Raw genomic sequence first — 25,507 nt, forward strand, 5'->3', positions numbered from 1 at the left:
GTCCATCAGGCAAGTGACCCGAGGAAGTGACTGCTGCATGACTGTTACGTTGAAAAGGCGTTTATATTGACTGTGGACAAGGCTGGTGAGTGAATTGCCTTTGTGTCGCAGACTGGTGATGGAAGGGACCATGACAAGGGGTAAGTTGTGATTGACTTGCAAATACTGCAAAGGTGAGAGAGCCAATGGATTCAGAAGAAGGCAACATAGGAGAGCGCCCGCCCGTAGAATCGGGACTTCTCGATCACCTTGTGTTGCCTTCTCAGTAAGTTGAATGGACGCTGTGCCAATTGCACCTCACGGACCAGCCTGAGGGGGACGTTGTCAATGGACCTCATAATGGTAATGTCCCTGGTTGTCATTCAGTCAGCAACCATCTTTCGAGCTGGCTTGATATCAAGGTATCGACAGCGCTGTTCAGGCCCACACTGGTCAGTGTCGTCGGGGCATATTCAGCTTGACACATCCTATTAGGATCTATGCCAGGGCGACCGATCTCTTTCTGAACCGAATCTTCCTACCGAGGTTAAGTACTCTTCCTGCTGCGAAAGAGCCATCTTCGGCAGCAAAATATCCAGACATGAACGTTTTAACCGTTGTCTTCCTCGTTTGTTCGCAGACGAGCAAGGATCGTTGAGGCCAGGCCATTCCACTCATACAACGAGAGATCCTGTTGGCAGGCAAAGACTTGGCCGGCTATCCGCCTGAGTTCTCCTTGACCACTGACGAGACCGTGGCAGGTCTGGCGGCAGCATAGCCAAGCTCACGATGATCGCTTAAATCCTTGGATTGTCCACACGAGATCCCCGGATTCGCGGAGCCTCAAGCGATTTTCAATACTTTTGCTCACTAACCAACCAGATCTGCGCGCACAAGTCCAGTGCTAATGTCGAAAGAGAGTTTGCTTGCCTCGGTAGCACATCGAATGACAGTTGCCGAATCCTGTGTACCATGAATTTATTCACCAATTTAGTAGGATCCCCGCAAGACTACTCGGTAAGAAACCCCAGATTTGCGGGGAAGGTTGCCTCCCAAGATATGCTTCCGCGGCATGGTATATTGGTATATAGTGAGGGTAACTACCCTGCCGACATGCGTGTGGTCAAGACATCGTTGGAATCATTGGAACAATCAAAATGGGGCAAGACATCCCAGAGACCAAAGACCAGCATGGTGCTCAAGCGCAGGAGTTGGAGACCATCTCACCCAGCAACAGCTCGAGACAGGATGAGCAAGTCGCTGAGAAAGGCGGAGAGGACGATGGCTACATTCATCAAGAGGTTTGTGCCCTCGGGCCATGGCGGCCGACGCCTTGCTGACGATTGCAACAGATGAACTGGCGCCTGTTTTTATCTTTGACCGCAATGGCTTTCTTGTGGGTTGGCAGTCAGATCCCGCTATATCTCTTCGGTAGCGTTTTGCCACTGATCTACTCGGATATTGGTGGCGTGGACCGATACGTCTGGTTCGTCATCGGCTACCTTATTCCGAATGCGGCTCTCTGGTAAGCCACAGTCACCCTGCTGCCAGGTACAGACCTCACAAATGCTAGCCCCTTCGTTGGCGCACTATCAGATATGTACGGTCGGCGCAACGTTGCTATGGTTGGTCAGGTCACACTCATCGTCGGCCCTGTCATCACTGCAACGGCGCACACGATGAACATCGCCATTTGTATGTGCTACTCGACCTCTGATGCCTCAGACCTAACACGAAGCAGGCGGTCAAGTCTTCAGCGGCCTCGGAGCAGGACTGAACGAGCTCATCGCCCTTGCCGGCACTGGTGAACTTGTGCCGGTAGCTAAGCGAGGCAAATATGTCGGAGCTATTGTCTTCGCCATCATTCCATTCTGCCCCTCTGCTCTATGGCTCAACTCATCGCCGCCCACTCCAACTGGAGGTACAACGGAATCCTCGTCGGGGTCTGGAACTTTCTAGGCCTAATCTTCGTTGCCATCTTCTACAAGGATCCACCTGTCAGGCACAGGCCCACCAAGATGGAAATTTTAAGGAAGGTTGACTACATTGGTGGTCTGCTTTCGATCGGAGGGTGTCTGCTTTTCATGATGGGCATGCAATGGGGAGCTGTGCAGGTATGGGCGATCTATTTCTCTTGTAGACGGACTTGCTAATCATCAACAGTACAAGTGGACGAGCGCTCATGTGCTTGCACCATTCATCCTCGGCATCATCCTCATCATTTCATTCTTCGTATGGGAAGTGAAGTTTGCGCCACACCCAATGGTGCCCGCGCGGATCTTCAGCCTCGAGAAGCGCACCATGATCATCATCCTCATCATCACGTTCGTGTCTGGCGGCAACTTCTTTGTGTTGCTCATGATGTGGCCATCTCAGATCTACAATGTCTACGGTAGGCAGCATCAACGTGTTGAAAACAAGAACATGGCTAACACTCCATTCCTTTCACAGGTCCTGGACCAGTCAAGATTGGTCTCCGAACACTGCCCATGGGCTTCGGTATCATCGGCGGCTCTTTCATTGGTGAGTCTCTCACTGTCCCATCTGCCATCACTCACTAACCAAGTCACAGCTCTCGCACTCCTCCCCTACATCAAAGGTCGCATCAAGGAGCTCATGATCGTCGCCACTGTAATCATGACTGCCTTCTGCGGCGCCATGAGCGTAGGAAACCCAGACAACATCAACACTCTTTACGCCATCGTCCTATTCGCCTCACTCGGCTGCGGCGCTGTCATCATCCCTGCCAGCATCATCGCCCAGATCATCTGCCCACCCGACCTCATCGCGACCATCACAGCCATAACTCTCGCCGTCCGCTACATCGGTGGCGCAGTCGCCTTCACTGCCTACTACAACGCCGTCGAGAGCAAGTATATCGCATATGCCACGCCCATGGTCGCCGTCGATGGGATCATCAAGCAAGGCATTGTCTCGCCTGACAATTTGGACGCGGTCACGGTTCTTGTCACGTACGTTGGGGCGTTTCAATTCAAGGAACTACAGGAGTTCATTGACGCCAGTCCGCTGGTGATGCGCAAGGACGTGGCGTTCGATCTTATTGTTAGGTCATCGCAAGAGGCGTTTGCGCTAGCGTACCAGTATCCGTACTGGATCAGTATTGCATTCGGAGGGACAACCTGCATCCTGGCATTCTTCTTGAGGGACATCAGGAAGTTCATGACGATGCAGATCACGGCTGGTGCTGTAAGGGAGGACTAAGAGATTGCTCCAAGTTGTCTCAAATGGCTCGAATGCTATTTTTCTGCCATATGACCAAGCACGACTTGGTCTATGACAAGGTATGCGTTACGATGTGCATGATGTCTGGGCGCACGGTCTTGAAAAGCATTACAAGCGGGAGCAACAGTGTGGTGTAAACACCCTGTTCAACTCCAGAAACCCTGAGGTATGACTGAGCTGCCATCCTCTTTATGTTTCGCGATGTGTCTTCCCTTCGAGCATTTATATCTCATCCGCATTGGCGAAGCCGCCCTGCAGCTGCTCCCTCAGATAACCTCTTCCCAGGCTGACTTCGAGTCACCGGAGCCTGATAGCGAAGTTGTTGTACAATGAGGCAATGGCTCTAGGTGGCGAGAGTAGGAGCGGACATATTGTTTGGACATATGGTCATTCCTGTCATCCGGCGACGGATAAGTCTCGCGGGCATTGCACGAATCTGTTGAGCTAACGGCCGACATAACATCCTACTCGATACCTCTGAGACAGACTGTATTGTTCCTCATACATGCCAGAGTAGCGTAGCTAGACATATGCCAGATAATCCGCCGGCTGGCCTTCCCAATGGGCGAGGAAGTCGCTGTCCCGAGCTTCAGTATACATGAAACTGGCAAATCGTAATGCTTGCTTGTATATCTTGCAGGCGACCCTTAATGCTCTCCGTGCATAGCGTAGCCTGGACCAATGAACCCGACTCACTCCAACCTCAGGCCCTAGTATCCTTCCCCCTAAACCTCCCAAACGCTTCCTTCACACTCATCCCCGCCTTCACAGCCTCTACAACCTTCTCGTCCCTCTCCACCAGCCCGCCCACCACTTCCACCACCTTTTCAACTAACGCCCTGGGCACCACGACCGCTACACCTTCCCCATGGTCCAAACACACCACATCGCCAGGCCTCACTTTGATGCCGCCAATCTCAATCTCGCATTCCCGCCCCCAAACCTTCGCTTCCGCGCCGGTCGCTACACTGCTTAGTCCCTTGCCGGTCCAGATGGGCAGGCTGACGGCGTTGAGCTCGGAAAGGTCGCGCGCGCGGCCGGAAATGAGGCAGGCGCGGACGTTGTTGCGGGACATGCGAAGGGCCATGATGCCGCCGATGGAGGCGGCGTAGCTGTTGGTTGCGCTTTGTATCAGAACGATAGAATTAGAGGGTGTCATATCTACCAATGGCTATCCTTGGGGACTGCATTGGGGTGGTCTGACGGGAGGGGCTCCGGGACTGGGACAGATGGGGTGGGGGACTTGGGGATTAGTTTTAGGGTTGAGGCTGGTGCGACGATGCGGGTGGTGGTGGTGGATGAGGTGGTGAGAGGGGTAATGTCGGCGAGGAATCCGGATTGTGGGAGGGAGGGGTCGATGGCCAGGAGGCGTCGGAGATGTCGCATGGGGAGAACTGGGCGAGGGTTTCGAGGTGTTGGGGGTTGAGTTCGGTGGAGGGTTGGATGGGGGTTGGTGTTGAGGAGGACATTCTGGCTTGCTGAGGACGAGTTGCTCGTGACTGATAAAAAGGGCGTGTTGGGAGACAAAGCGGATGTGATTGTTGTCGTTGTTGGATGCGAGTGGTGAATGCTCGTGTTGCTGATGGACGAGCAGCGGGGCGGATGGCGAAGAATAGTGGTTTGCGAGTAATCATCTTCTGCTCAAGCTCGAGTGAGGGTCATTAATATGGGGCGTGGAGACGTCGTATGCATCTTGCTACGTAGTGTGTGGATATAGGAAACGCTCGAAAGTGTCAAGAGACGTGCATTGGAAGAGGTGTTCGGCATTTGACCGAGGGATATTGATGCCAATTATCTACTCCAAAATATGCAACACCCAAAATTGTTATCTCGTTGCTTGACACAGCTCGACAACGCCTTTTCGCTATGCAAAGTTATGTCTCAAACCATGCTCATGGCACTATGACTGAGTTCTGTTCGCAAAAGGACACTTCATGTTAAACTTGGGCTGTCTAAGCTGGTCGAACGAACCCCAATATTGTTCGTTCATCGTCTGCCCATTATCACCAGTGGCCTCACCTTTCTGAGGTTCGTCGAAAGCCTCAAAAAGGAACATGTCGATGTCCCACGCGAGGCCGCCGCAGACAACCTCGTTCCAGTATGTATGCATATTTGAGTTACTGGCCACGGATGGGCCGTTGTTGGTTCCGCCATTGCCTGGCCAGCCAGTCTCTACGACGGTCAAAGTTAGTATGGTACTAATGCTGCGGCTTGGGTCAGTCTTACCGCCGTTCCAGAAAGTAATGTCTTCGCCTCCATTGGTGAGATTTTGGATGTGGCCCAGCGCCTGGCTCAAGGTGTAGAAGTATGTCTTGGTGCATTGCCGATGTTTTGTTCTTGCCAGTAGGGGAAGCTGTTGGCGAGGACGAGCTTTATGCCACTCTTGATTACGTTGTCCATCCTGCCGGTAGACCAGCCGCTCCACGTGTCTGCTGTTCCAATCAATGTTGTCGGAAACAGCTTCTGCATTTCACCGATCCATTGGATGAGTTGAGCCTCGGTGTATCCCTTCTTAGCGTCACGGCCATTGCGATAGATGCCTTCAGAGCCGACGGTGATGCCGTAGACAGTTTCGCCGTACTGTGTCAGATTGGCGCGCACGAGCGCTGCCTTCTCATTCTCCCAGCTTTGTCCACCTCCATCAGGCCTACGTATGGTCAGCTCCATCGGTGCGAATAACCCGCGGATCGGGCAACGCACCAAGTACCGAGAAGTACTCGCAGACCATTCTCTTTCGCAGCAGGGAGAATCTGCCTCACCACGTCGCAATCCTGCCCATTCGAATCGGCATTTGAGTATGTCCGTACGAGAGTGGCATCTGTTTGGGCCGTGATCTGCTGGAATTCCAGCCTGTAATCTGTGGTGGTCTTGCATTCACCGGCAGGCTTATTCATTCCAACAGCGAAGCCCAACAGTCCTCTGGCGGCGGCTGGGACAGCCAGCAGTGCTGCCATGAGCGTGGATTTGCACAACATGATCGAACGTTCTCAGAGACTTTCGGGGTGTGATTCCTACCGATCCTCAATCGCGAAGGATAGTCAAGACAAGTCTTGAGTAAGGATGCGCCAAATTACTTGTGAACGAGTGACACAAAAGTCGGCAGAGAAAATTGGAGCAAGTGCTTCAGCTGTCGGTATCCAGGTGCAACTGCAAACCTATATAGCCTTGCAAACCTATATAGCCTTGCAAACCTATATAGCCTTGCGAGGACGCGTCCTCCATTGACGTGGTCAAAGACATGCAAACAGAGCAGGCGGTCTTTGCCTAGCAACAAAGACGCGGATGTGCATCGTAGCAAACGCGAGCAAGGGCACTGAATGCAGAGCTGGGGCGGCTCATCATCTCGCGACGCGGCATCCTTGGGATTGGCAGCGTATAACGTGTCGGGTAGTGAGCATCATTATGATGATGGCACAGCATGGCGCTGCTCTCAGTGGGAAATGTGGTCATACGTCTTGAAGAAAAGGTATTGTAAGAGTGTACCAGGAGGAGAACTTGGAAACAGCCTTGCAAAAGTTCCAAGGTTCCGCTCCGCGGCGCGCCAAGCCGCGACATTTCCATGTTGGAGACAATTTGAACCCGGGCGACTGCAAGCAATCTCATCATCGTCTTTTTCTACACCCATCCTTCAGCACCTCCGTCAACCCTCTCAGACGCGATGTCGCTCCTGTCCCGTTTCATGGTCCTCGTTGGCATCCTCTCCCTGTTCCACGCGTAAGAGTCTCATGCTATTCGCCCCTCTTCCGCATCCATCACAGATGTCCCGAGCGCATACTAATACCCTCTGCTCAACAGCGCCTACTCAGCCACGAGTTCTCCGCCCTTTCCAGCCGCCGCGCCTCATCACCCACAAAGTCCTCGACGACGCTACCCGTAGATATACAGGTCGAGACCATCATAGCAGTGGGCCTTGCGTGTCTGGGTTTGGTGCTGGGATCTCCATCCTTGAAGCCGATCAGTTGGAGCACACGGGCAGGCAAGATTGAGAAAGGGGACAAGGAAGCGGGTTTCAACCCATTTGCGGGACTGGAGGAGCGGGTAGGATTTATGGATATACGGGTACGTATGCGCCGTGCAGCCCGAGGGTTGTCCAGGATCAGTATGGATGAGGATGCTAACGGGAGTCGTCTGACAGGCAAAGCGAGCGGAGTTTACGCAGTGGGTGCAGCAGGGGCAAGGCGGTGGACAGAAGAGCTGATCATCCGTTGATGATGCGAAGAGGTTCTAGATGTCGTTAGATGAAGAAATGGAAACACCTGACCAATCTCTCACAAGCCTACAGCACCGAGCAAGACAAACCAACGGATTGCGATCTATATGCGTTTCATTGCTCTATCATGTCTACTGACACGGAGTTATCCATCGACTCCGAAAATAGTCAGGGCGCTTCAGTGCTGCCCTGGTCCCCCAAGAAACATTCGTCAATTCATCAGATCTGATTCTCGACATGTCCGAAAACAGTGGCCCCTTCCATCCCGATTCAATGTGCATCAAGCAACGATCTCGCTGCGCGAGCTCTTTTCACAGCATGAAGAAAGGTATCGACACAATGAGCAGTCCGAGAGCGGCACCACTGATATGGTTGACCGCAGCACCATTAAGCGGTGCGATCGTCTGACTCGGTCTGGCTTGGGTATTCGTGACCAGCACCGTGGTCTGATCGACGGGAATCGACGAGGAAGCTGCAGGAATAGTTGTTGAGTTGGAATAGGCGGTAGTTGCAGGTCTCTGAGTCGGTATCTCTGGAGATTCCGGCGGTGGCTGAGGTGCTGTGGTTGGTACAGGCTCCGCCGAAGTTGGGATCGTTGTTTGTGGGACAGGAGCTGATGGGGCCGTGGTTGTAGTGCTTGTAACGGGTGATTCTGGAGGTGGTGCGGCTGATGCTGGTGGTGCGGATGATGCTGGCGGTGCTGTGGAGGCTGGCGGTGCTGTGGAGGCGGGCGGTGCTGGCTGAGGGCCTGTGGGTGCCTGAATCTGACCGTCGCCGATCTGGGATATGCGTTCAAGGTCTGCTGCGAAACAGCCAGACCGGCGAACGCCGTCAGGAAGACGTAGCGCATCGTGTCGGCTGCGGTCGCGTTCGGTTGGCGCGTTTGATGGCGAAGGTGATTGCGGCTACGATGTGCTTATGGCCACAGCAAATAGTAAAGGTATTCGTGCTGGGCCTTTCGCTATTCATAAGCATAGCGCCCGCCACCCCCTGCTTACCTGCTACGAGAACGCAATGCTGCGTACCAGAACTTGGCTGTAGTGTGGATTTTAGCAGTGCACTGGTGCACGACCTTGGTACAAGCAAACTCCTTGCAGAAGCTTGACGGCTGCCCTAGCTTCTCAGGGCAATTTGGAGTATCTGCAGATGTCGTCCCCAGCAGTCTGGTTGGACAGCGCAGATTTTTTGAGCGGCGAAATCGCTCGCCCAGAAACCACGAATGGTTTGCACGCTGCAAGATTTTTACCGCGGAAGACCCACGGCTGAGGGTGCGTCATCGCCACCGACAGACACTCGACCTCATGGAAGAGCAGCATCTCCGCCGGCCTCTTGTCCCGTCGTCGTTGAACTCCAACAGGCCAGAGGTGGCTGACGACTTCAGGGTGGGAGGCTCGAGCATTCCTCCACGCGTGCCTGAAACAACGTCAAGTGGGGCGTCTAAAGAGGCGGCGGAATGCTTCTAGATCTGCCAGTGCTTGGAGAACCGTCCCAGGCAACAACGTCATCATATGTGTATACATATTGCATCAAATGGAGACAACCGGCTCGACGTCGAGAGCCAACCTCATTACATGCTGCTCAGTGATTCTATGCTCGATGGCTTCCTGAAGGCGTTCGTTGTTGGTAGCAAGCGTTCAAGTTCTTGCTGATCCGAGAATATGGATATACGATCCTAGGCCAGGCACACCAATCGGGAGGGCGGGACTTACCTAATGATGGCGGCCTGTTCATCTCGGCGCTCTTCATTCATCACTTCGCGCGTCTTGGTAGACAGCCTTACAGTCACCAAAAGGCCTCTACCTGGATTAAGTGGCTCTAAAGCGACGATAGCGAGGTTTCCGTGAGGTCCATCTGCGATGGTTGAGTTGAGTTGAGTTCTGCCCACACTTCGCTTAGCCGTCGGCCCGTCAAGGACCCCCCCAGTGAGACACACTCACGTGACCGGGGAGACCTCGATCTTCTGCCGAGACCACAGCGCCTGGAAGTTATGAGGCAAAGCAGCCTCACTGTACCTGGCCGTGACCGCTCGTGGGGGCTTTATGGTAAGCAGCCGACTACATCCTATGTTCAATATTTGACATGCTGCACTATGGGCTCTCCTCGTGAGAGGTACACCTCTCCTCACCAAACCACATAGCCCATCAACATGGACGACGAAGCGATCTATAAGTTCCGACAGAATCTCGCGACCGCACTGCTACGCCTGGCACCCTCGACCCGAGCGGTGCACGCCGATGACGTTCTCAACACAACTGACGACGTCGCGCCTCCAGTGCATGTGAGCACAACCTTCCGCTATCCTCGGGATCCAGCGCGCTTGCGCCCCCATCATGAACGACCATCCTATCCAATCCTCGACGTAGGAGAGCATTGCTACTCCCGACAATCGACGCCGGGAGTGACACGTCTCGAGGCACTATTGACATCCATCATAGGCCATCCAAGCATCACGTATTCTTCTGGTCTGGCCTCCTTCCATGCCCTACTCAACTTTCTCAACCCAAGAAAAGTCTCTATCGGTGCAGGCTACCATGGATGTCACGGAACTCTCGAGCTCTATTCTCGAGCTTCTGGCGCTGAGATAATCCCGCTGGACTGCGCAATCGATGAGCTGGACTCGGGCGATCTCATTCATCTCGAAACTCCCGTCAATCCAACGGGTGAAGCTTTAAGCATCCAGTACTACGCCGATCGGGCTCACTCCCGGGGCGCTTTCCTCAGCGTAGACTCAAAGTTTGCGCCACCTCCACTACAGGACCCTTTCCTCCATGGCGCGGATATCGTAATGCATTCCGGAACCAAGTACATTGGGGGCCACTCCGATTTCCTTTGCGGGATTCTCGCGGTCAAGAGAGAAGACTGGTTTCAGAAACTTCACCAGGATCGATTGTTCCTCGGATCGACTATGGCGGGCTTCGATAGTTGGCTTGGGACGAGGAGTATGCGGACGCTCGAAATGAGAGTCCTTCGTCAGAGCCAGTCAGCCGAGTATATCGTGCGTGCACTGCATTCCGCTCTGTCGACATCGCCTCAGACGAATGTCCTAGGCGACGAGCAACGTGCGATCGTTCGGAGGGTGGTCAAAGAGGTACACCATGCCAGTTTACAGGAAGACGCGCAAGACTGGCTACGGAAGCAAATGCCACGAGGGTATGGCCCGGTATTTGCGCTCACATTGCGCGAGGTCGATGCCGCAAAGAGCCTCCCGTCGAAATTGCTCCTCTTCCACCACGCAACCAGTCTCGGCGGTGTCGAAAGTCTGATTGAGTGGCGCACAATGACGGACTCAACTGTGAGCAAGGATTTCCTGAGGGTTAGCATCGGCGTGGAAAGTCCAGAGGATCTCTTGGCCGATCTTGTGCAAGGTCTCCGAGCGGTAGCTTCGCAGAAGGCGAAACTATAGGTTTCCGACCTCCCATGTGCTCAGGAACGGGTCTCCAGGAATCTGAAACTGGAAGAACGGGTCGTAAGTCATGTCCAGAGTCGAGGCATTCGCTGGCACTGGCCAAGACGCAAGGCCGTTGGGATCAGAGCGCTCAATGCTGCTATCTGCAGGCACACCCGAGGTTTCTGCTTGCTCGCTCGCATCATCACTGTACTGCAAATGGCTGGTGTTGTCTCGGCTCCGTCGTTGGCCTGACTGGGGTGGCACTGCCTGCCCGTTCGATAAAATGACTTCAATTGTAGGTTCGTGCGAGATTTCCATTTCGATGGTGTTGTCTTCTTCGTAATCAGAGTCACTCCGAAACTCTGTTCCGTCTCGGAGGCCTCCAACAACCGACGTGAATTTATTCGTGCCAGAAGCGTAAAGGATGATATCCCACATCAGCTGCGTGTTGATGGAGATAGTTCTTCGAGGCACATTCTCTGGATCCGTCGTGTCGGACGCAAAAGCTGACTGAACCAAGGCTTGTAGCTTGGCGTGCTGATCGAAAGTTAGCACTCATCTATACGCAGACTGAAAACCTACTAGAAATTTGCACGAGGGCCAGAGTAAGGCTAGTTCCGCGAGATATGCGGCACATCGTGAAAGTCTGCTTATCGCTGATTCTCTGGTAGTCTTGTCCGCAGCCCGACAGAAGTAAATGTGCACAGTGGCTGCAATTGCTGTACAGTGACCGATGAATGGATCTGAGACGCGGTACGATTTACTTGTCACCATATCGATCAGCCGAGCGACCCAGGTACTGTGGATGAAGGCAAGTTCTGAAGAAGTCTTCCAGAAAGTATTCGGAACAGCGAGTTGCGCCGATTGACGAGGTCTGGCTGAGTACAAGAATGGGTGGTTCAAGATGTTGTGGATCGTATGGTACGTGAACTGGAGATATATCCAAGGGCTCCAGTATTCACGATTCTCTTGCAGTTGTTGTTCGTTCTGGTCGGGAAAACGTGCAAGGTCGAAGCGATGTCGAGCAGGTAGCTTGGTTTCCAGATCCATTAAATGGCTACCAATCGCAGCGTAACCGGAGTCGATCGACCACGGAGCAGGCGCAGAATCAATCTGCTCAGCCCATTGCTTCACATAGGTCCGCACTTCGGCCCAGAGCGATCCAAGTTGGATCATGTACGCCCAGACTCCGCTGTTCTTTTGAGGCACAGAAGTGCTGCGGCGGAGTATCGTGTCCTCTCGTGGCAAAAATGGCGGGAGCTCACTCAACTTCTTCCGGAAGTCTACGTGAGCCGCGACATATCGGGGACGTGAGATATCCTCCAAAATATCCGTAGCCGAGCTTTGCTGTCCATACATCTGTTGCAGCAAGTGAAGACTCCAAAACACCCTCCGCATCGACTCTGCATGTAAACTTACGTCCTCGGAAGTGCGTGTCTCGAAATCGAATCTGGCGCACTTTGTGAGGGTGACCGCTAAACCAATGTGCAGTTGCATGAGGACTAAATTGTTGGCTGGCCGGCCTAGTCAGTATGGTCGCCGCGGGCTGACAGTGATCTAGCATACCTTGTAAGTTAGCGAGCGCCAGCATGCAGAGGCCCTGTATCGTCGAGAGCGAGGCTCCGGTCTTCGCGATGCGCTGCATCAGGTGTTCTCGGGCGGCTTGGGCGTAACTCTCGCTCAATTCGTCGGCTCGACCGCGTAAGAACGGATGCTTTGAGTGACACGAAGCTAGTGCCAGGAGAGAAAACAATATTTCTTCGCGATAGTCTGGAATGGACGTCATTTCGGCCGGATCGAACAGCCACAGAGGCTGCATGTGGCAAAAGCGGAAGTAACAGACGGCCACGTCGTTCATGACATCGCTGCTAGGAAGGAGACTGAGGTGTTGTCAGTGGGGAGATCAGCAGACTTCGAGTCTTGTACTTCTGCTTCTCTACCCTCCGCAATCTGGCTTCAAGTTCTGCCAGCCGGGTCTCCTTGATTCGCAACATGAGTCCCACAGTCAACGCAATATCCGGATGCGGATACCACGTACCGTATGCGCTGAGCTGGCATTTTCGTGATTGAATGCCGAGGCTGCCCTACTCTCCTCCGGGTAATTGCATGTTTGCGAGAGACGCGTGCAGGTTGAACACGCCGGCCGCTCACCTGGGCATCGCGTCTTTTTCCTGCTATTTGCAGTCATAAGCATCTCACAACCGTTCTCGCCATTGGAGCAGCCTACCGACAGTTATCGCACGCTTGATGAAGGCGCTTGTGGGAACGGCTCTGCATCGCATCCCATGACGATGTACACGAACCGTGGTGCTGGAAGTAAAACCATCAGATATAGGCGGAAGAGGTCATGTTTGGAGCTAGAATAGATGCCGAAGCATGTGGAGGTATCAATCCTCCGAGTCTCCAAGGCTGCAAGAGAGATATCACTCCTCAAGCAGACTAGGCTAACTATATTTGGACTGGTGCCTTGGCCTGGATGTCTATCAATTGTCTGCCCTATGATGCTCATCAGACTATCAATGGAAGATACCGCTCTATGCCAAGCATCACCACTCTACTTCGCGGTCCTGCGAGATGGTGCAGGCCAGATCGCTACAGAATTCCTCCTCTTGGTTGGTACGCCCGGACCTATGCAACGACCGAGAGCTTGGCCACAACTCTCGCCCTGCTTCCTTCTCCTTTCTGCGATGGTCCATCAATAACTGCCTGACAGTTTTTTGAAAGTACAATGGCGCGCTTTCAAGTTCGGGATGTAATTCTCCATTAACAAATACGCCCGCGTTCAAGTTCTTCTGCACGTTATCACACAAGTATTTGTCCTCACTAAGCACACGTTTGAACCAGGCATCAATGTATTCGAATCCCTCGTCGGTCGCATCGTTGTGGCGGTAGACCTCGTATTCCATCGTGACCGTGCTGGCCGACGAAGGTACACACCGCATCATGTAGAAAAATTCGGGCCTAGATGGATTGTCAGCTACACATGCCACAAGGTCGATCTCAAACCTACGTAATGGTCATGCAGGCATTCGGGAAGTAATATGTGCTGACGTTCTTGATGTCGTCGGTTTCCTTTCCCTGCTTCGGTCGCGAGAAATGCTGAATGTACCCAGGTTTGGAAATTGTGTAGTAAAAGGACAAGTCGGCCAACTTGCTGACATCAGGATGGGCTATTTGACAATGATAACATTCGTTGTAGTTGTCGGCAAGTGTTTTCCAATTGAAGTTGCCTGGCGCGGTCCAGACATGGTCGAAGTGGTAATTGGAGGTATCAAAGGCTTTGAACCGCTCTTGGGTGTCAACCCCCTCGAAATCATCCGCCCACGGTATTGGAGTCGACGATGCGTCCATGTTGACCCAGACAAAGCCTAAGGCGTCAATGTGCACGTGAACAGGAAACAGACCGTGGTCGGTCTTGTCAAACGAGGATACGGTGTCGAACCGAGGTGCTTTAGCAAGCTGACCGTTGATACTGTATGACCAGCCATGATACTTGCACGAGAATATCCTCGCGTTCCCAGCATCTTCGGTGACCACTGGAAATGCTCGATGTCGGCAGACGTTGTGGAAGCCGTTGATAGTCTTGCCATCCTTAGCCAGGCAAAGCACAAAGGAATATCCGGCCTGTTCGAAGCGAAGGTAGTCTCCGGGCTTCGTGAATCGCAACTTATGAGTTACGAGCAACCATCGCTTGGAGAATATGGCTCGCCTTTCCAACTGGTACAGCTCGTCTCTCCAGTACCAGGAAGCTGGCAGTGCTCGGGACTGTTGTTGCTCTGGGGGCCCGTAGGCATTTGCCCTCTGTGCCATGTCAATCATTTTGATGAGGAGGACAGCTGACACGAGTAGCTGCTACGGTCGACCAAATGCCCGACGGTGCTTCAGCACAGGATGAACCGTTCATGGCTTGGAATATAAAAGATAACGCTGAGGGCTTCTACTCGCGGAAGATACTCTCACGGTCTCGCTCTTCCCGTTCACGGAGACGAACACGGCATGATCTCACCTTGTTCCTGCGCAGCCGCCGCTTTTCTGACGACAGGATCTTCACATGACAAAGGAATCGTTATCGCTACTCAGGGTTGTATAGCCATAAGGAGCAAAACATCGCAGGCGATGCAGTCACCACCAAAGATGTTGATACACGAGATGCGGCGCGATCAGTCGCGCCCCGTGTCTCCCCGCCCCACAGTCGAAAAAGATGGGGGGATTGGTCTGGATGCCCGTTGTGGAGCCTTGGCCTCGGCGCCTGCCGGCTTCTTAGGCTTCACTCCTCATCCCACCACATAGTCATCTAATCTGCTACCTTGTCCCTTCACCGTGGTGCGTCGGCGCCGCATCACCGAAATGAATCAGGATTCGGATGTCGGGTCAAGAGAGACCAATCATGCTGATCGAATTAAGTAGCATTACTGCACGTACTTGGGGCGCGTTCGCCTCGATTGGCCGTCAGCAAGCTCAAAATGTGCCTAGGTATACGACGCTCAGAGCGGAATCATACCTAAAGAAGCCCTTAACTTAAACACGTGCTTGAGAAAAAGGCGTGGACCCCAGCCTGCCTGCCTTTTCAGCTCCAAGCATCTTCGGACGTGCGTGTCGACTCTTTTCATTTGCCCATCTCTAGCCCAGCACATCAAGCAATGGAGAAAACCACTGGTAACAACACCGGCGTCAAGGACGGCTTAGCGGGTGATCGTGAACAATATGCTACGACTCCCAAAAATGGCGTCGGCACAGAAGTCGAGGTCGGGTCGACGCAAGACCAGATGTATGCCATGGTTGACCCGATCCTGGATGCGAAGATGCAGCTTGTGAACAACGTCAGGCAATCCCTAGCGCTGGCTCTGGACGCGTGCTGACAATGTTCACTTAGACTTTAGATGAGATCGGCTGGACAAATATGCATCTGAAGCTCTTTTTCTTGAACGGCTTCGGGTATGCGGCCGATTCACTCATTCTGGCCCTTCAAGCAGTGACCGCAGGTCAAGCTGCGCTTGAGTTTCAGCCGTCCTTCGCGTACGGTCTCAACGTTGCTGTCTATACGGGCATGTTGACTGGAGTGCTGTTCTGGGGCATGGGTACCTCTTTTGCGCGTCCCACAATTATTCCATCTACTCATCAGTATCAGGGGCGGACATCATCGGTCGCAGATTCGCCTTCAATTGCTCACTCCTCTCGTCGTCCATCTTTGCCATCGTTGCAGGGGCCGCCCCGAGCTGGGTATCCTTGGCTACTTTCGTCGCTTTGGCCGCGTACGTACACTCTCGCGCTTCAACACACTGATGGCTGATTACTGCGATAGATTCGGTGCCGGTGGCAATCTGGTGCTTGATACAGCCATTTTCCTCGAGTATCTACCGAGCAGTAAACAATGGCTGCTAACCCTTATGGCAACTTGGTGGGGTTTGGCATACGTGATCGTTGCGACCTTTTGTTGGCCGATCTATTCAAGCTCAAGCCTGACCTGCTCCGAAGCTGCGACCTGCACCAAAGCAAACAACATGGTGAGGTCTTCTATACGCCACCAGAGTATAGTGACAGCTGACCATGGAACAGGGCTGGCGATATGTTTGGTACGGCAACGGAGCTCTCGTTTTCCTCTGCAGTATCTTACGACTTACGGTGATCCGATTGCACGAAACTCCCAAGTATTTGCTCGTCAAGGGAGATGACGCGAAGGTGGTCAAGGGCTTACAAGACATTGCACGAAAGTACAACCGGCCGTGCTCGTTGACTTTGGAGTCGTTGGAATCTCTGGGCGCCATCAGCTCGACTTACGGCCAAAGCCGATACAGCTTCGGAGAGCTCGCAGCTCATGTTCGTGGCCTCTTCATGACCAGAAAACTGGCCATCTCGACGGGTCTACTTTGGCTGTCGTGGACGCTTATTGGTATGCCTGATGGCCTTTGGATCACATTCCCATATCTGACTTCAGCAGGCCTGGCATATCCGTTGTTCTACGTCTTCCTTCCAGACTATCTTGCTTCCCGTGGCGCCAGCACTGGACAATCAGGTGCCTACTACACCTGGAGAAACTACATGCTCAGCAGTGTAACGGGTATCTTTGGTCCTATTGTTGGTACGTACATCTATGAACCTGTACCGGGCGAGACACCCATCTCCCGACTCTGGGTCTTCCCGATACAGTCTTATGCTGACAGGTACATCAGCTGGTTACATGTGCAACTTGAAAGTCCTGGGTCGGAAGTACACAATGGTAATCGGAGCTCTGATCACAATGGCTTTCTTCTTCGCATACACAGCTGTACGAACTCCGGAACAGAATGTCGCCTTCAGCTGCATTATTGCCTTCACACTCAACATCTACTACGGCACCTGTAAGTGCACTGACGTTGTTCGCTTTGCCATTGAGCTACCACTAATGCTACTTGTGACACAGTATATGCCTATACCCCAGAGGTTCGCATCTGCAGCCAAGACGTCTCTCAGCTCGCTGACCGAAAGATAGGTCCTGCCTTCAGCCCATCGCGCCACTGGCAATGGTATAGCCGTAGCTTGTAACCGAGTCATGGGTCTAATCTCCTCGTTCGTCGCTGCTTACGGCAATACTGCCTCCTCGGTTCCCATCTTCGTATGCGCGGCACTTTACATCGCCATGGTACGTTGACTCGTGTGACTCCAAGCATTTACTGACCGACTTGTTCCAGGCTATAGCGGCGGTTTTGTTCCCGTACGAGCCTTACGGGAGACGAGCCATGTAGGGCAATATCTAGGTGGGCTCTAGGCACTTGCTCGATTCTATCGATCACATCCGCAACCTGTGAGTCAATGAGCAGTTGTGGTGGACGAACAGAATCTATCGCTATGCGCTGTAGGTACGTGGCAACAACACAGGCTCCGAGTTGATGAAGTAGCTGGCCCGGAACGTACTTATATGATCAGTCCACGTAGTCGAGATCTCTGTACAGACTTGATCTTCGAGCAGACGCTTCCATAATAACCACAGACTTATCATCATCGCTGCCTTAAAGTACTAGGTATCGTAGCCTCTGTGCTTGGTTGATTGGCGTGGAGTGATGTTGTCTCTCGAGCGCGCCAGAGCTCAGTGGAGTCAATCTCGAGAAGATACCAAAGTTACATTGCGCATCCGATAAGTCGGGCAACCTTGTCCAGATTGCCGACCGGGGAGCATCACGTGAGCGGCCATCGTACGGCTTCCCCGGGCTGTCCGGGCCCAAATGCTTCACGTTATCTATGGCTTACAACGGATTTGGTATCGCGATCCGGACCATGTCAGCAGCACGGCCGATCTGCAGAGCACCCCCGGTGGGTACTTGGCACAGAGCGAGCCAGAGTGATACGAAGCATAGTCTCGCTGGAGGACACGCTCTTTCTCGCCATCGCTAGCGACAACGGAACCATCAGACAGCCCTGCGTGCCGAACACACACAGCGATGGGGATTTACGACGTAGCTGTAGTTGGACTCGGAGCCCTGGGCAGCGCAGCAGTCTGGCAAGCGGTGCGAAAGGGGGCCAAGGTGATAGGATTCGAACAGTTCGAGTTTGGCCATGTCAAGGGCGCTTCTCATGACACATCGAGAATCGTGAGAACGTCTTATGATGCTCCTGAGTACGTAGCGCTGGCGAAGAGCGCATATAGGGATTGGGCAGACCTTGAGAGCTCGGTCGGCATGAAGCTCCTGACCGTGACCGGCGGCATCGTTGTCATCGCAAAGGATGCCACGGAGGGCCCAACGATCGAAAATTACACTGCGAGCTTGACGGCCAACAACTTGTCATACGAGTTGCTTTCCTCTGCGCAAGTCCAGGAACGTTGGCCTCAGATCACGATCGGTGAGAACATGGCGGCCGTGTACTCTGCCGACACTGGCATGGCGCATGCTTCGAAGAGTGTAACGGCAATGCAATTTGCGGCTCGTGCCCATGGAGCCGACCTCAGAGAGAATACTCCAGTGACCAGTGTAACGCCAATTGGAGGGGAGGGCAAAGGATACATCATCAGGACACCTGCTGGACTGTTCAAGGCGAAAAAGGTCATTTTAGCGACAGACGCCTGGACGAACCAATTGCTTGAGCCACTGGGAGCGCACATACCGCTCACGATTATGCAAGAGCAAGTGACATACTACAAACCGACGACACCCGCGGCTTTCGACAAAGAGAAGTTCCCGGTCTGGATCTGTTTCATAAACGGCAAGGGTTTCTACGGGTTTCCTACCTTCGGCGAACCGACAATCAAGGCCGCCCGGGACTTCTCGGAGAATACAATGCCTCTGGACAAACGGACCTTCGTGCACTCGCCAGAGCTTCTCGATGAACTGACAAATTTCATGGGCGACTTCATATCCAGGGACCAGAAGCTTCAGACTCTGCGCACGGTCACGTGCCAGTATGCCATCACGCCCGAGCGGCAGTTCGTACTTGGACCACTGCCAGATAATCCGGACGTATTTGTCGCGTTGGGAGCCGGCCATGCCTTCAAGTTTGCGCCGGTCATTGGTCGCGTTATGGCGGAGCTAGCGATCGATGGAGCGACCAAGGAGGATATTTCCAGCTTCGCGGTGCCGACAAAGGCAACACCACGGGCTAGACTCTAGCGTATACAGTATTTGGTGTCAGATTTGGTGGGTGATGTGGTGTAGCGTGGTAAAGGCTTGCAGCCTTCACTTATTTGATGAATCGTGCCTGCCATGATCAACAACGACTCCAGGAATCGAACTCTTGAGACACAGAAATGTATTCTTAGTGGATATGTGAGCCGCACGTAGATACTCAGGTATTTGCATGGCACCGCCATAGGCCATCTAGGTTGTAATGCGAGGTGGTCCTTATAAGCGTAGTGGGTCATGACTGCCTAGCTTGGCAGCCCAGCATAGCGACGTCATGATGCAACAGCGTCGTAGCAGCTAGCAAGAGTCGGCTCGACATCGACATCGAAGCCAAATGCATGCTCCTCAGTACGCCCTATACTAGATGCCATCGCGGTGTCGTTTGCTGCTAAGAGCGATGTCGTTTGCTGCTAAGAGCGATGTCGTTTGCGCTTTCACTGATCTGAGATAGGCGTTTTCTGAGCATGCCAGGTACACCAATCGGAGCGGCGGGCATATCGATAAGGCCTTTATGCGGGCAGCAGCGGTCGAGAAAAAAAAGCTGCAGCGGCAGGTGCGCATGCAAAGTTGTCACCGCTGATTGCAAACAGATTCTTCCCACAGAAACGCCTTTTGACCCTGCAAGCAAGACTGGCGTCCTAGTAGAAAACTTCATCGCTTTCTCCTCGTCCTCATCCGCTGACTGCTTACACAAACTTTTGCTTATTAGATTGAAACCTGGACCATATCTACAGAACACTGCCTGATCGTGACCAGACCATATCGCCCAGACACTCACCATGGCAGAGAAACAGCGAGTCTGTCTCGCTACTCAGGCGGCCTCGACACATCATGCATCCTCGCGTGGCTGATCGAGAAGGGCTACGATGTCATCTGCTTCATGGCAAACATCGGCCAGGAAGAGGACTTCGAAGCGGCCAAAGCGAAAGCGCTCAAGATCGGTGCGAAGGAGTGCTACGTCGAGGATGTCATCGATGAGTTCGTTCGAGAGCTGTGCTTCCCTGCCATCCAATGTAACGCCTCATACGAGAACGTCTACCTGCTCGGTACCTCCCTCGCCCGACCTGTCATCGCTCGCGCTCAGATCGCTGTTGCCCAGAAAGAGAACTGCCAATTCATCTCACACGGCTGCACAGGAAAAGGCAATGACCAGGTTCGCTTCGAGCTGGCTTTCTATGCTCTACAGCCCACGATCAAGGTCATCGCCCCGTGGCGTATCCCAGAGTTCTACGAAACCTTTAAGGGCCGCAACGATCTCCTAGACTACGCCGCAAAGCAGGGCATTCCAGTGACCAGCACAAAGTCCGCTCCTTGGTCCATGGACGAGAACCTTGCTCATTGCTCCTACGAAGCCGGCATCCTCGAAGACCCCGACGTCGAGCCGCCCGCAGAGATGTGGAAACTCACCCAATCACCCTTCACTGCCCCGGACGAGCCCGAGGACGTGACCATCGAGTTCCGCAAAGGTCTACCCGTAAGCCTCAAGTCAGCCTCAACGGGCACTACCACAGCCCCAACCGAACTCTTCCTCGCCGCCAACGCCCTCGCCCGCAAGCACGGAGTCGGCCGCATCGACATCGTCGAGAACCGCTTCATCGGCCTCAAGTCCCGCGGCTGCTACGAAACACCCGGCCTTACCATCCTTCGCAACGCCCACATCGACCTCGAGGGCTTGGTCATGGACCGCGAAGTCCGCGGCCTGCGCGACCAGTTCGTTACCGTCAACTACTCCAAGATCCTCTACAACGGCATGTATTTCAGTCCCGAGCGTGAATTCCTGGAGGCCTCCATTATCGAGTCCCAGAAGCAGATCAATGGTCAAGTGCGCCTGAAGCTGTACAAGGGCAACTGCATCATCGTGGGCCGCAGCTCGGAGACGGAGAAGCTGTATGATGCGCAACAGTCGAGCATGGATGAGATTGGCGATTTCCAACCGAGTGAGACGGGCGGCTTCATTACCGTGCAGGCCATTCGGTTGAAGAAGTTTGGGCTGGCGAAGGAGGAGCGGGGGGAGAGTCTGGTCAAGCCTAGGAAGTAGAACTTCCAGCTTAGGCAGGCGAATGGCAAAGCTGGAGGCGCTGCCCACGTCGATGGAACTCATCATATGAACGGTTCTCATGGCCTCAATGACCTTGACGTTGGAGTTATGCAAGACTACATGGCCCAGATTGGAAGGCTCGAGACTCTCAACAAGCGTAGACTCGCTGACTGGAGTGAAGAGGAGCGCTGAGGCATATTGGGCCCTCGAATGGCTGAGAGGTATGTTACGGATGGTTCTGCTGGTGGGCGTTTCTCTCAAAGTCATAGAGATACTTTAAGACATGAATTCAGACATGAATCATTCTCAGTACTGTGTTAAAGCTTCAGTATACAGGATGTACTCATTCCCCAATAACACAATGTCCAGCAGTGTCAACCTTTTTCAGGGTGCTAGTCGTTTCTCTCCTTGTCCTCCCATACTTGACCCAATCTCGACTACTGCCAATGATCCAACAACTCCTAACTGCAAAGCTCCTACTCAACCCTAAAAGCAGTCTTCCGACTCTTCACCGTCTCCTCACCCTCCTCAATATCCAGCTCCCTCAATTCCCCCGTCCCAACATTATAGATCAGTCCATGCACCTGCAAATTCCGCTCCGCCACGGCATCGATCACCACGGGATTCTCCTGGAGGACCTTGACTCCTGAACGCACGTTCAGCTCGACTAACTTGATCCCGCGCTCCTTCTCGTCCAAGCTCTCCAAGAGTTCGAGGTTCTCCCGACGCAAAGTTCGCAGCGGCATCAACCACGTATCAATCAGTCCCAACCGCTTGTTGTCCAGTGCAGCGGCGATGCCGCCGCAAGAAGTGTGCCCGCAGATGATGATGTGTTTGACCTTGAGGTACTGCACGGCGTACTGGATGACGCTGAGGGAGTTGATGTCCGTGGGGACGAGGATGTTGGCGATGTTCCGATGGCAGAAGATCTCGCCGGGTTGCAGGCCCAAGATGGTGGTCTCCGGGCAGCGGGAGTCGGCGCAGCCGATCCAGAGGATCTGCGGGGCTTGACCTTTGCCCAGGCGCTCGAAGAGGCTGGGTCCGTTTCGGCGAGGGAGCGGCGCCAGGTGCTGTTGTTGTTGAAGGCTTTGTGGTAGGCGTCTTCTGGAGGGGGTGTTAGTATGGTGAGAAATGTTAGGTGTACTGCTCTGGGCGAGGTGGAGGAGGAAGGCCTGGTGAAGTCGTTGCCAAGAGTGCTTGTTGGGGTGGTGAGGGCTTGGTTGGGCTAAACGTTGATCCCAGCAGGGTAATTATTGTGGATGGTGTTGCATGACTTTCAAACGGCAGCTATGATGTTCGATTGCGGTGCGCCAGGTATGGACGATAGAGGAGCGGGAAAGTGGTTTCACTCACCGGAAGCCATGGCTCGATGGTCGGGATCTGTAAAGGTTGAGTCGGAGCTGCTATCAGATGTGTCGTTTGAAGGCGATGACGTAGTGCGAGTGCTGTTTGAGGCCCGTTGAATATAGGTCGCTAGGAACGAAGGTCGTCCAGAAGATTTGGGATGTTGTGTAGGTGATGAAGGGTTTATAGATGTTATCGATGAGGTCGAAAATGGTCGTATAGAAGGAAGGACAGATCGTGTGTGGTGGTGGTTATCAAAAGTTGCGGACAGGGATCTCCGCGGATTGTGTTGGACCTTTATTCGCCAAGCAGGTACGCTTATGGTTTTAGCTGCCGGCTGTGGAAGGTGTGCCACCATTGGGCGAATTGGTCTGGATCGGCTCATAGCTGGCAAGAGCCTGTGGCACAGGCGCGGTGGAGAGTGCAGATGCTGACCACGCAGCGCATAGGCGGTGCTTGTGCCCCAACGATTCTGTTCCGCGAAAGAGTGGGAACAGCAGTGTCGTTTCGGAATTGTTGCAAAGAAATGATCGCTTGGGCAAGTATGACTTCACTCCTGAAAAAAGAACATTTTGCTCACCACACAATGCGGGATGATAAAAAGCACGAAAAGCTCCGATGAAAATTGATCGGTTTGCGATCGCTAATGGCCCTGCAGATCATTGCTAGCAGTGCTTACATAAGTCGTAAATTGAACCACGCCTTGGTCGTTGCCTTGTTCTTGCATCTTGCTTGACATGAATATTCATTGCCGTCAATTTGTTTGTATGACCATACTCTCAAAGTGATAGTACGGTCGGCCGCCGCTGGCATCACTCATGCCGCGGTCCTCGTGCACAGCTGTGGTGGCTTCAGGGGTGGAGCAGCGGGTATGGCATTTTCCAACGTCAAGGACGCTGCTAGAGATCAGCCTCTCACGACGCTGACGGCGATCTTTGTGCTATGGAAGTCTCTGCTTTTCATCTTAGCTGTCGCCAGCCCTGGCATTGGGTACGATACATCTACAGATCTGCTAGACTGGCCAGGAGGAGGCAGTGTCTTCGCCAAGCTCGTCCGCTGGGATGCCATCTACTTCACGCAGATGGCGAAGGATGGACATGTGTTCGAGCAGGAGTGGGCGTTCGGAGTAGGCATTTCGGGCCTTCTGTCGCGGGTCTCGCGTCGTACGTTCATGGACCGTCAACATCTGGGCATGTTGGCTGACACGATGCAGTGCTCTACGATGTTACCATGCCCAATGTGCAGCAGCTTGCCATTTCTGGACTGGTTATATCCCATTTGAGCAGCTGGCTATCAATGTTGCTCGTCTGGCATATCTCGCGGCGTCTGGACCCATCTGAACAACAATCGACCGCATTTGTGGCCGCTTCATTATACATCATTTCTCCCGCCGGCATCTTTCTCTCAGCTCCGTACACGGAAAGCGTTTTTGCAGCACTCCATATGCTCTCATACTTACTCTTCATTGATGGAAGAACGGCCTTTGCCGGAGGTCGAGCTGGAGCAGGAAGTCTTCTGAACATCGGATCAGGGACAGCATTGGCGTTTTCAATTATCATGAGAAGCAACGGCATTTTAAGCGGGTTCATATTCGCGTGGGATGCGTACGAGGCGTGCGTTCGGCTTCTGAGACGGCGAGGGAGTGCCCTCGATCTACAGAGACTGCTGTCCCTGGTTGTGGCGGGTGTTGTTGCAGGTTTTGGTTTCGTCCTCCCGCAGTATCTTGCTTGGACTGAGTACTGCGAGGGTCGTGATCCAGCCTCGGTCAGGTCGTGGTGTCAGAACGTTGTTCCGTCGATCTTCACTTTTGTTCAATCGCACTATTGGTACGTACGAAAGGAAACCGCCGACAAGCCAGCACTGATAGCACACCTTAGGAATGTCGGCCTGTTCAGATACTGGACGATATCCAATATACCGCTGTTCCTGCTTGCTGCACCGACGCTGGCTCTCCTCATCGGCTCGGGCATAGATGGCGCCGTCAGAGCTGTATACTTCAGAAAATCTCCGGATGCATACTACCTGGCTATACCGCAATTGATTCTAGCAGTACTCGCGCTCACGACCTACCATGTGCAGATCATAACTCGAATAGCTTCTGGCTATCCGTGGTGGTACATCTGGCTAGCAGCTGAACGGCCGAGGTCAGTCAAGACTGCAGTGCGGTGGATGGCCTTATACGCTCTGATCCAGGGCGGCTTGTATGCATCATTTCTCCCGCCGGCCTGACAGTCCGCCGACAGCAGGCACGAGACTCAGGAAAGAGACTTAGGCTGGCTGATGGCGCGTAGAAAATGTAGTCAGAAAGTCACAAAGGCTGTGAGATGTACCTTGAAACTTGTTGAAGCGTGTGAGACCACGACATACCTAGGTAGTTGGTCGCGCGACTCAATCGATGACCGAAGCGCCAAGACTATGAAGCGGGCTTTAGTGCTATATCCGACTCTACTTGCTGCGGGCGCGTGCTACTTTGATGTGAAGAGTACTGGCAATGAAGCTGCACACCATTTCGAGACAAAAGCCAGAGTATTGTCAAAACTGTGTATTTACCTCATCATCATTCAGGCCCAATTCCGCCACGGAAAAGTCCTCCTCATTCCGGCCCCAGAACAGTCAGTGACGTTAGCAAAAGTTGCCTTCTGCAAGGCTGCGGAGACCATCGACACTCACTCACGGCTTGGTCATCAGCATCTGCCTGAATCAAGACATTCTTA

The 25,507-nt window shown here is 53.4% G+C and overlaps 11 protein-coding genes across 11 annotated transcripts; 7 read left to right on the forward strand and 4 right to left on the reverse strand.

Annotated features, from left to right (window-relative positions):
* Nucleotides 1-1,136: 1,136 nt before the first annotated feature.
* Nucleotides 1,137-3,201, forward strand: AB675_3058 (putative transporter; the record flags this gene model as incomplete). The annotated part of the gene is made up of 8 exons (XM_018143079.1): nt 1,137-1,280; nt 1,332-1,504; nt 1,553-1,674; nt 1,721-1,900; nt 1,939-2,093; nt 2,143-2,371; nt 2,431-2,502; nt 2,552-3,201. The coding sequence occupies 8 exons, from the start codon at nt 1,137-1,139 to the stop codon at nt 3,199-3,201; spliced, it is 1,725 nt and encodes a 574-aa protein (XP_017997868.1).
* A 724-nt stretch (nt 3,202-3,925) lies between these two features.
* Nucleotides 3,926-6,176, reverse strand: AB675_3059 (Glucan 1,3-beta-glucosidase; the record flags this gene model as incomplete). Its single annotated transcript, XM_018143080.1, has 6 exons — nt 3,926-4,334; nt 4,388-4,859; nt 5,194-5,394; nt 5,449-5,575; nt 5,614-5,869; nt 5,923-6,176. 6 exons carry the CDS (start codon nt 6,174-6,176, stop codon nt 3,926-3,928), a joined length of 1,719 nt encoding a protein of 572 aa, XP_017997946.1.
* Nucleotides 6,177-6,880: 704 nt separating this feature from the next.
* On the forward strand, nt 6,881-7,420 carry AB675_3060 (uncharacterized protein; the record flags this gene model as incomplete). The annotated part of the gene is made up of 3 exons (XM_018143082.1): nt 6,881-6,936; nt 7,029-7,281; nt 7,358-7,420. 3 exons carry the CDS (start codon nt 6,881-6,883, stop codon nt 7,418-7,420), a joined length of 372 nt encoding a protein of 123 aa, XP_017997790.1.
* A 323-nt stretch (nt 7,421-7,743) lies between these two features.
* AB675_3061 (uncharacterized protein) lies at nt 7,744-8,282 on the reverse strand (the record flags this gene model as incomplete). Its single annotated transcript, XM_018143083.1, has 2 exons — nt 7,744-8,172; nt 8,202-8,282. 2 exons carry the CDS (start codon nt 8,280-8,282, stop codon nt 7,744-7,746), a joined length of 510 nt encoding a protein of 169 aa, XP_017997917.1.
* A 1,296-nt stretch (nt 8,283-9,578) lies between these two features.
* Nucleotides 9,579-10,835, forward strand: AB675_3062 (putative trans-sulfuration enzyme; the record flags this gene model as incomplete). Its single annotated transcript, XM_018143084.1, has 1 exon — nt 9,579-10,835. One exon carries the CDS (start codon nt 9,579-9,581, stop codon nt 10,833-10,835), a length of 1,257 nt encoding a protein of 418 aa, XP_017997858.1.
* A 20-nt stretch (nt 10,836-10,855) lies between these two features.
* On the reverse strand, nt 10,856-14,630 carry AB675_3063 (putative dioxygenase subunit alpha YeaW; the record flags this gene model as incomplete). Its single annotated transcript, XM_018143085.1, has 7 exons — nt 10,856-10,883; nt 10,945-11,357; nt 11,403-12,179; nt 12,240-12,334; nt 12,387-12,700; nt 13,548-13,781; nt 13,831-14,630. 7 exons carry the CDS (start codon nt 14,628-14,630, stop codon nt 10,856-10,858), a joined length of 2,661 nt encoding a protein of 886 aa, XP_017997883.1.
* Nucleotides 14,631-15,460: 830 nt separating this feature from the next.
* AB675_3064 (putative MFS-type transporter) lies at nt 15,461-17,542 on the forward strand (the record flags this gene model as incomplete). The annotated part of the gene is made up of 10 exons (XM_018143086.1): nt 15,461-15,640; nt 15,694-15,898; nt 15,949-16,072; nt 16,123-16,324; nt 16,377-16,710; nt 16,759-16,899; nt 16,991-17,158; nt 17,221-17,240; nt 17,290-17,439; nt 17,489-17,542. The coding sequence occupies 10 exons, from the start codon at nt 15,461-15,463 to the stop codon at nt 17,540-17,542; spliced, it is 1,578 nt and encodes a 525-aa protein (XP_017997812.1).
* A 693-nt stretch (nt 17,543-18,235) lies between these two features.
* AB675_3065 (Monomeric sarcosine oxidase) lies at nt 18,236-19,399 on the forward strand (the record flags this gene model as incomplete). Its single annotated transcript, XM_018143087.1, has 1 exon — nt 18,236-19,399. One exon carries the CDS (start codon nt 18,236-18,238, stop codon nt 19,397-19,399), a length of 1,164 nt encoding a protein of 387 aa, XP_017997835.1.
* A 791-nt stretch (nt 19,400-20,190) lies between these two features.
* Nucleotides 20,191-21,449, forward strand: AB675_3066 (Argininosuccinate synthase; the record flags this gene model as incomplete). The annotated part of the gene is made up of 2 exons (XM_018143088.1): nt 20,191-20,208; nt 20,271-21,449. The coding sequence occupies 2 exons, from the start codon at nt 20,191-20,193 to the stop codon at nt 21,447-21,449; spliced, it is 1,197 nt and encodes a 398-aa protein (XP_017997967.1).
* Nucleotides 21,450-21,925: 476 nt separating this feature from the next.
* Nucleotides 21,926-22,812, reverse strand: AB675_3067 (Carbonic anhydrase; the record flags this gene model as incomplete). The annotated part of the gene is made up of 3 exons (XM_018143089.1): nt 21,926-22,408; nt 22,462-22,553; nt 22,803-22,812. 3 exons carry the CDS (start codon nt 22,810-22,812, stop codon nt 21,926-21,928), a joined length of 585 nt encoding a protein of 194 aa, XP_017997789.1.
* An 852-nt stretch (nt 22,813-23,664) lies between these two features.
* On the forward strand, nt 23,665-25,022 carry AB675_3068 (GPI mannosyltransferase 2; the record flags this gene model as incomplete). Its single annotated transcript, XM_018143090.1, has 3 exons — nt 23,665-23,956; nt 24,007-24,619; nt 24,671-25,022. The coding sequence occupies 3 exons, from the start codon at nt 23,665-23,667 to the stop codon at nt 25,020-25,022; spliced, it is 1,257 nt and encodes a 418-aa protein (XP_017997788.1).
* Between the last annotated feature and the right edge of the window lie 485 nt (nt 25,023-25,507).

Source organism: Cyphellophora attinorum (assembly GCF_001299255.1).
Source record: "Cyphellophora attinorum strain CBS 131958 chromosome Unknown Contig21, whole genome shotgun sequence".
NCBI classification, from domain to species: Eukaryota; Fungi; Ascomycota; class Eurotiomycetes; order Chaetothyriales; family Cyphellophoraceae; genus Cyphellophora; species Cyphellophora attinorum.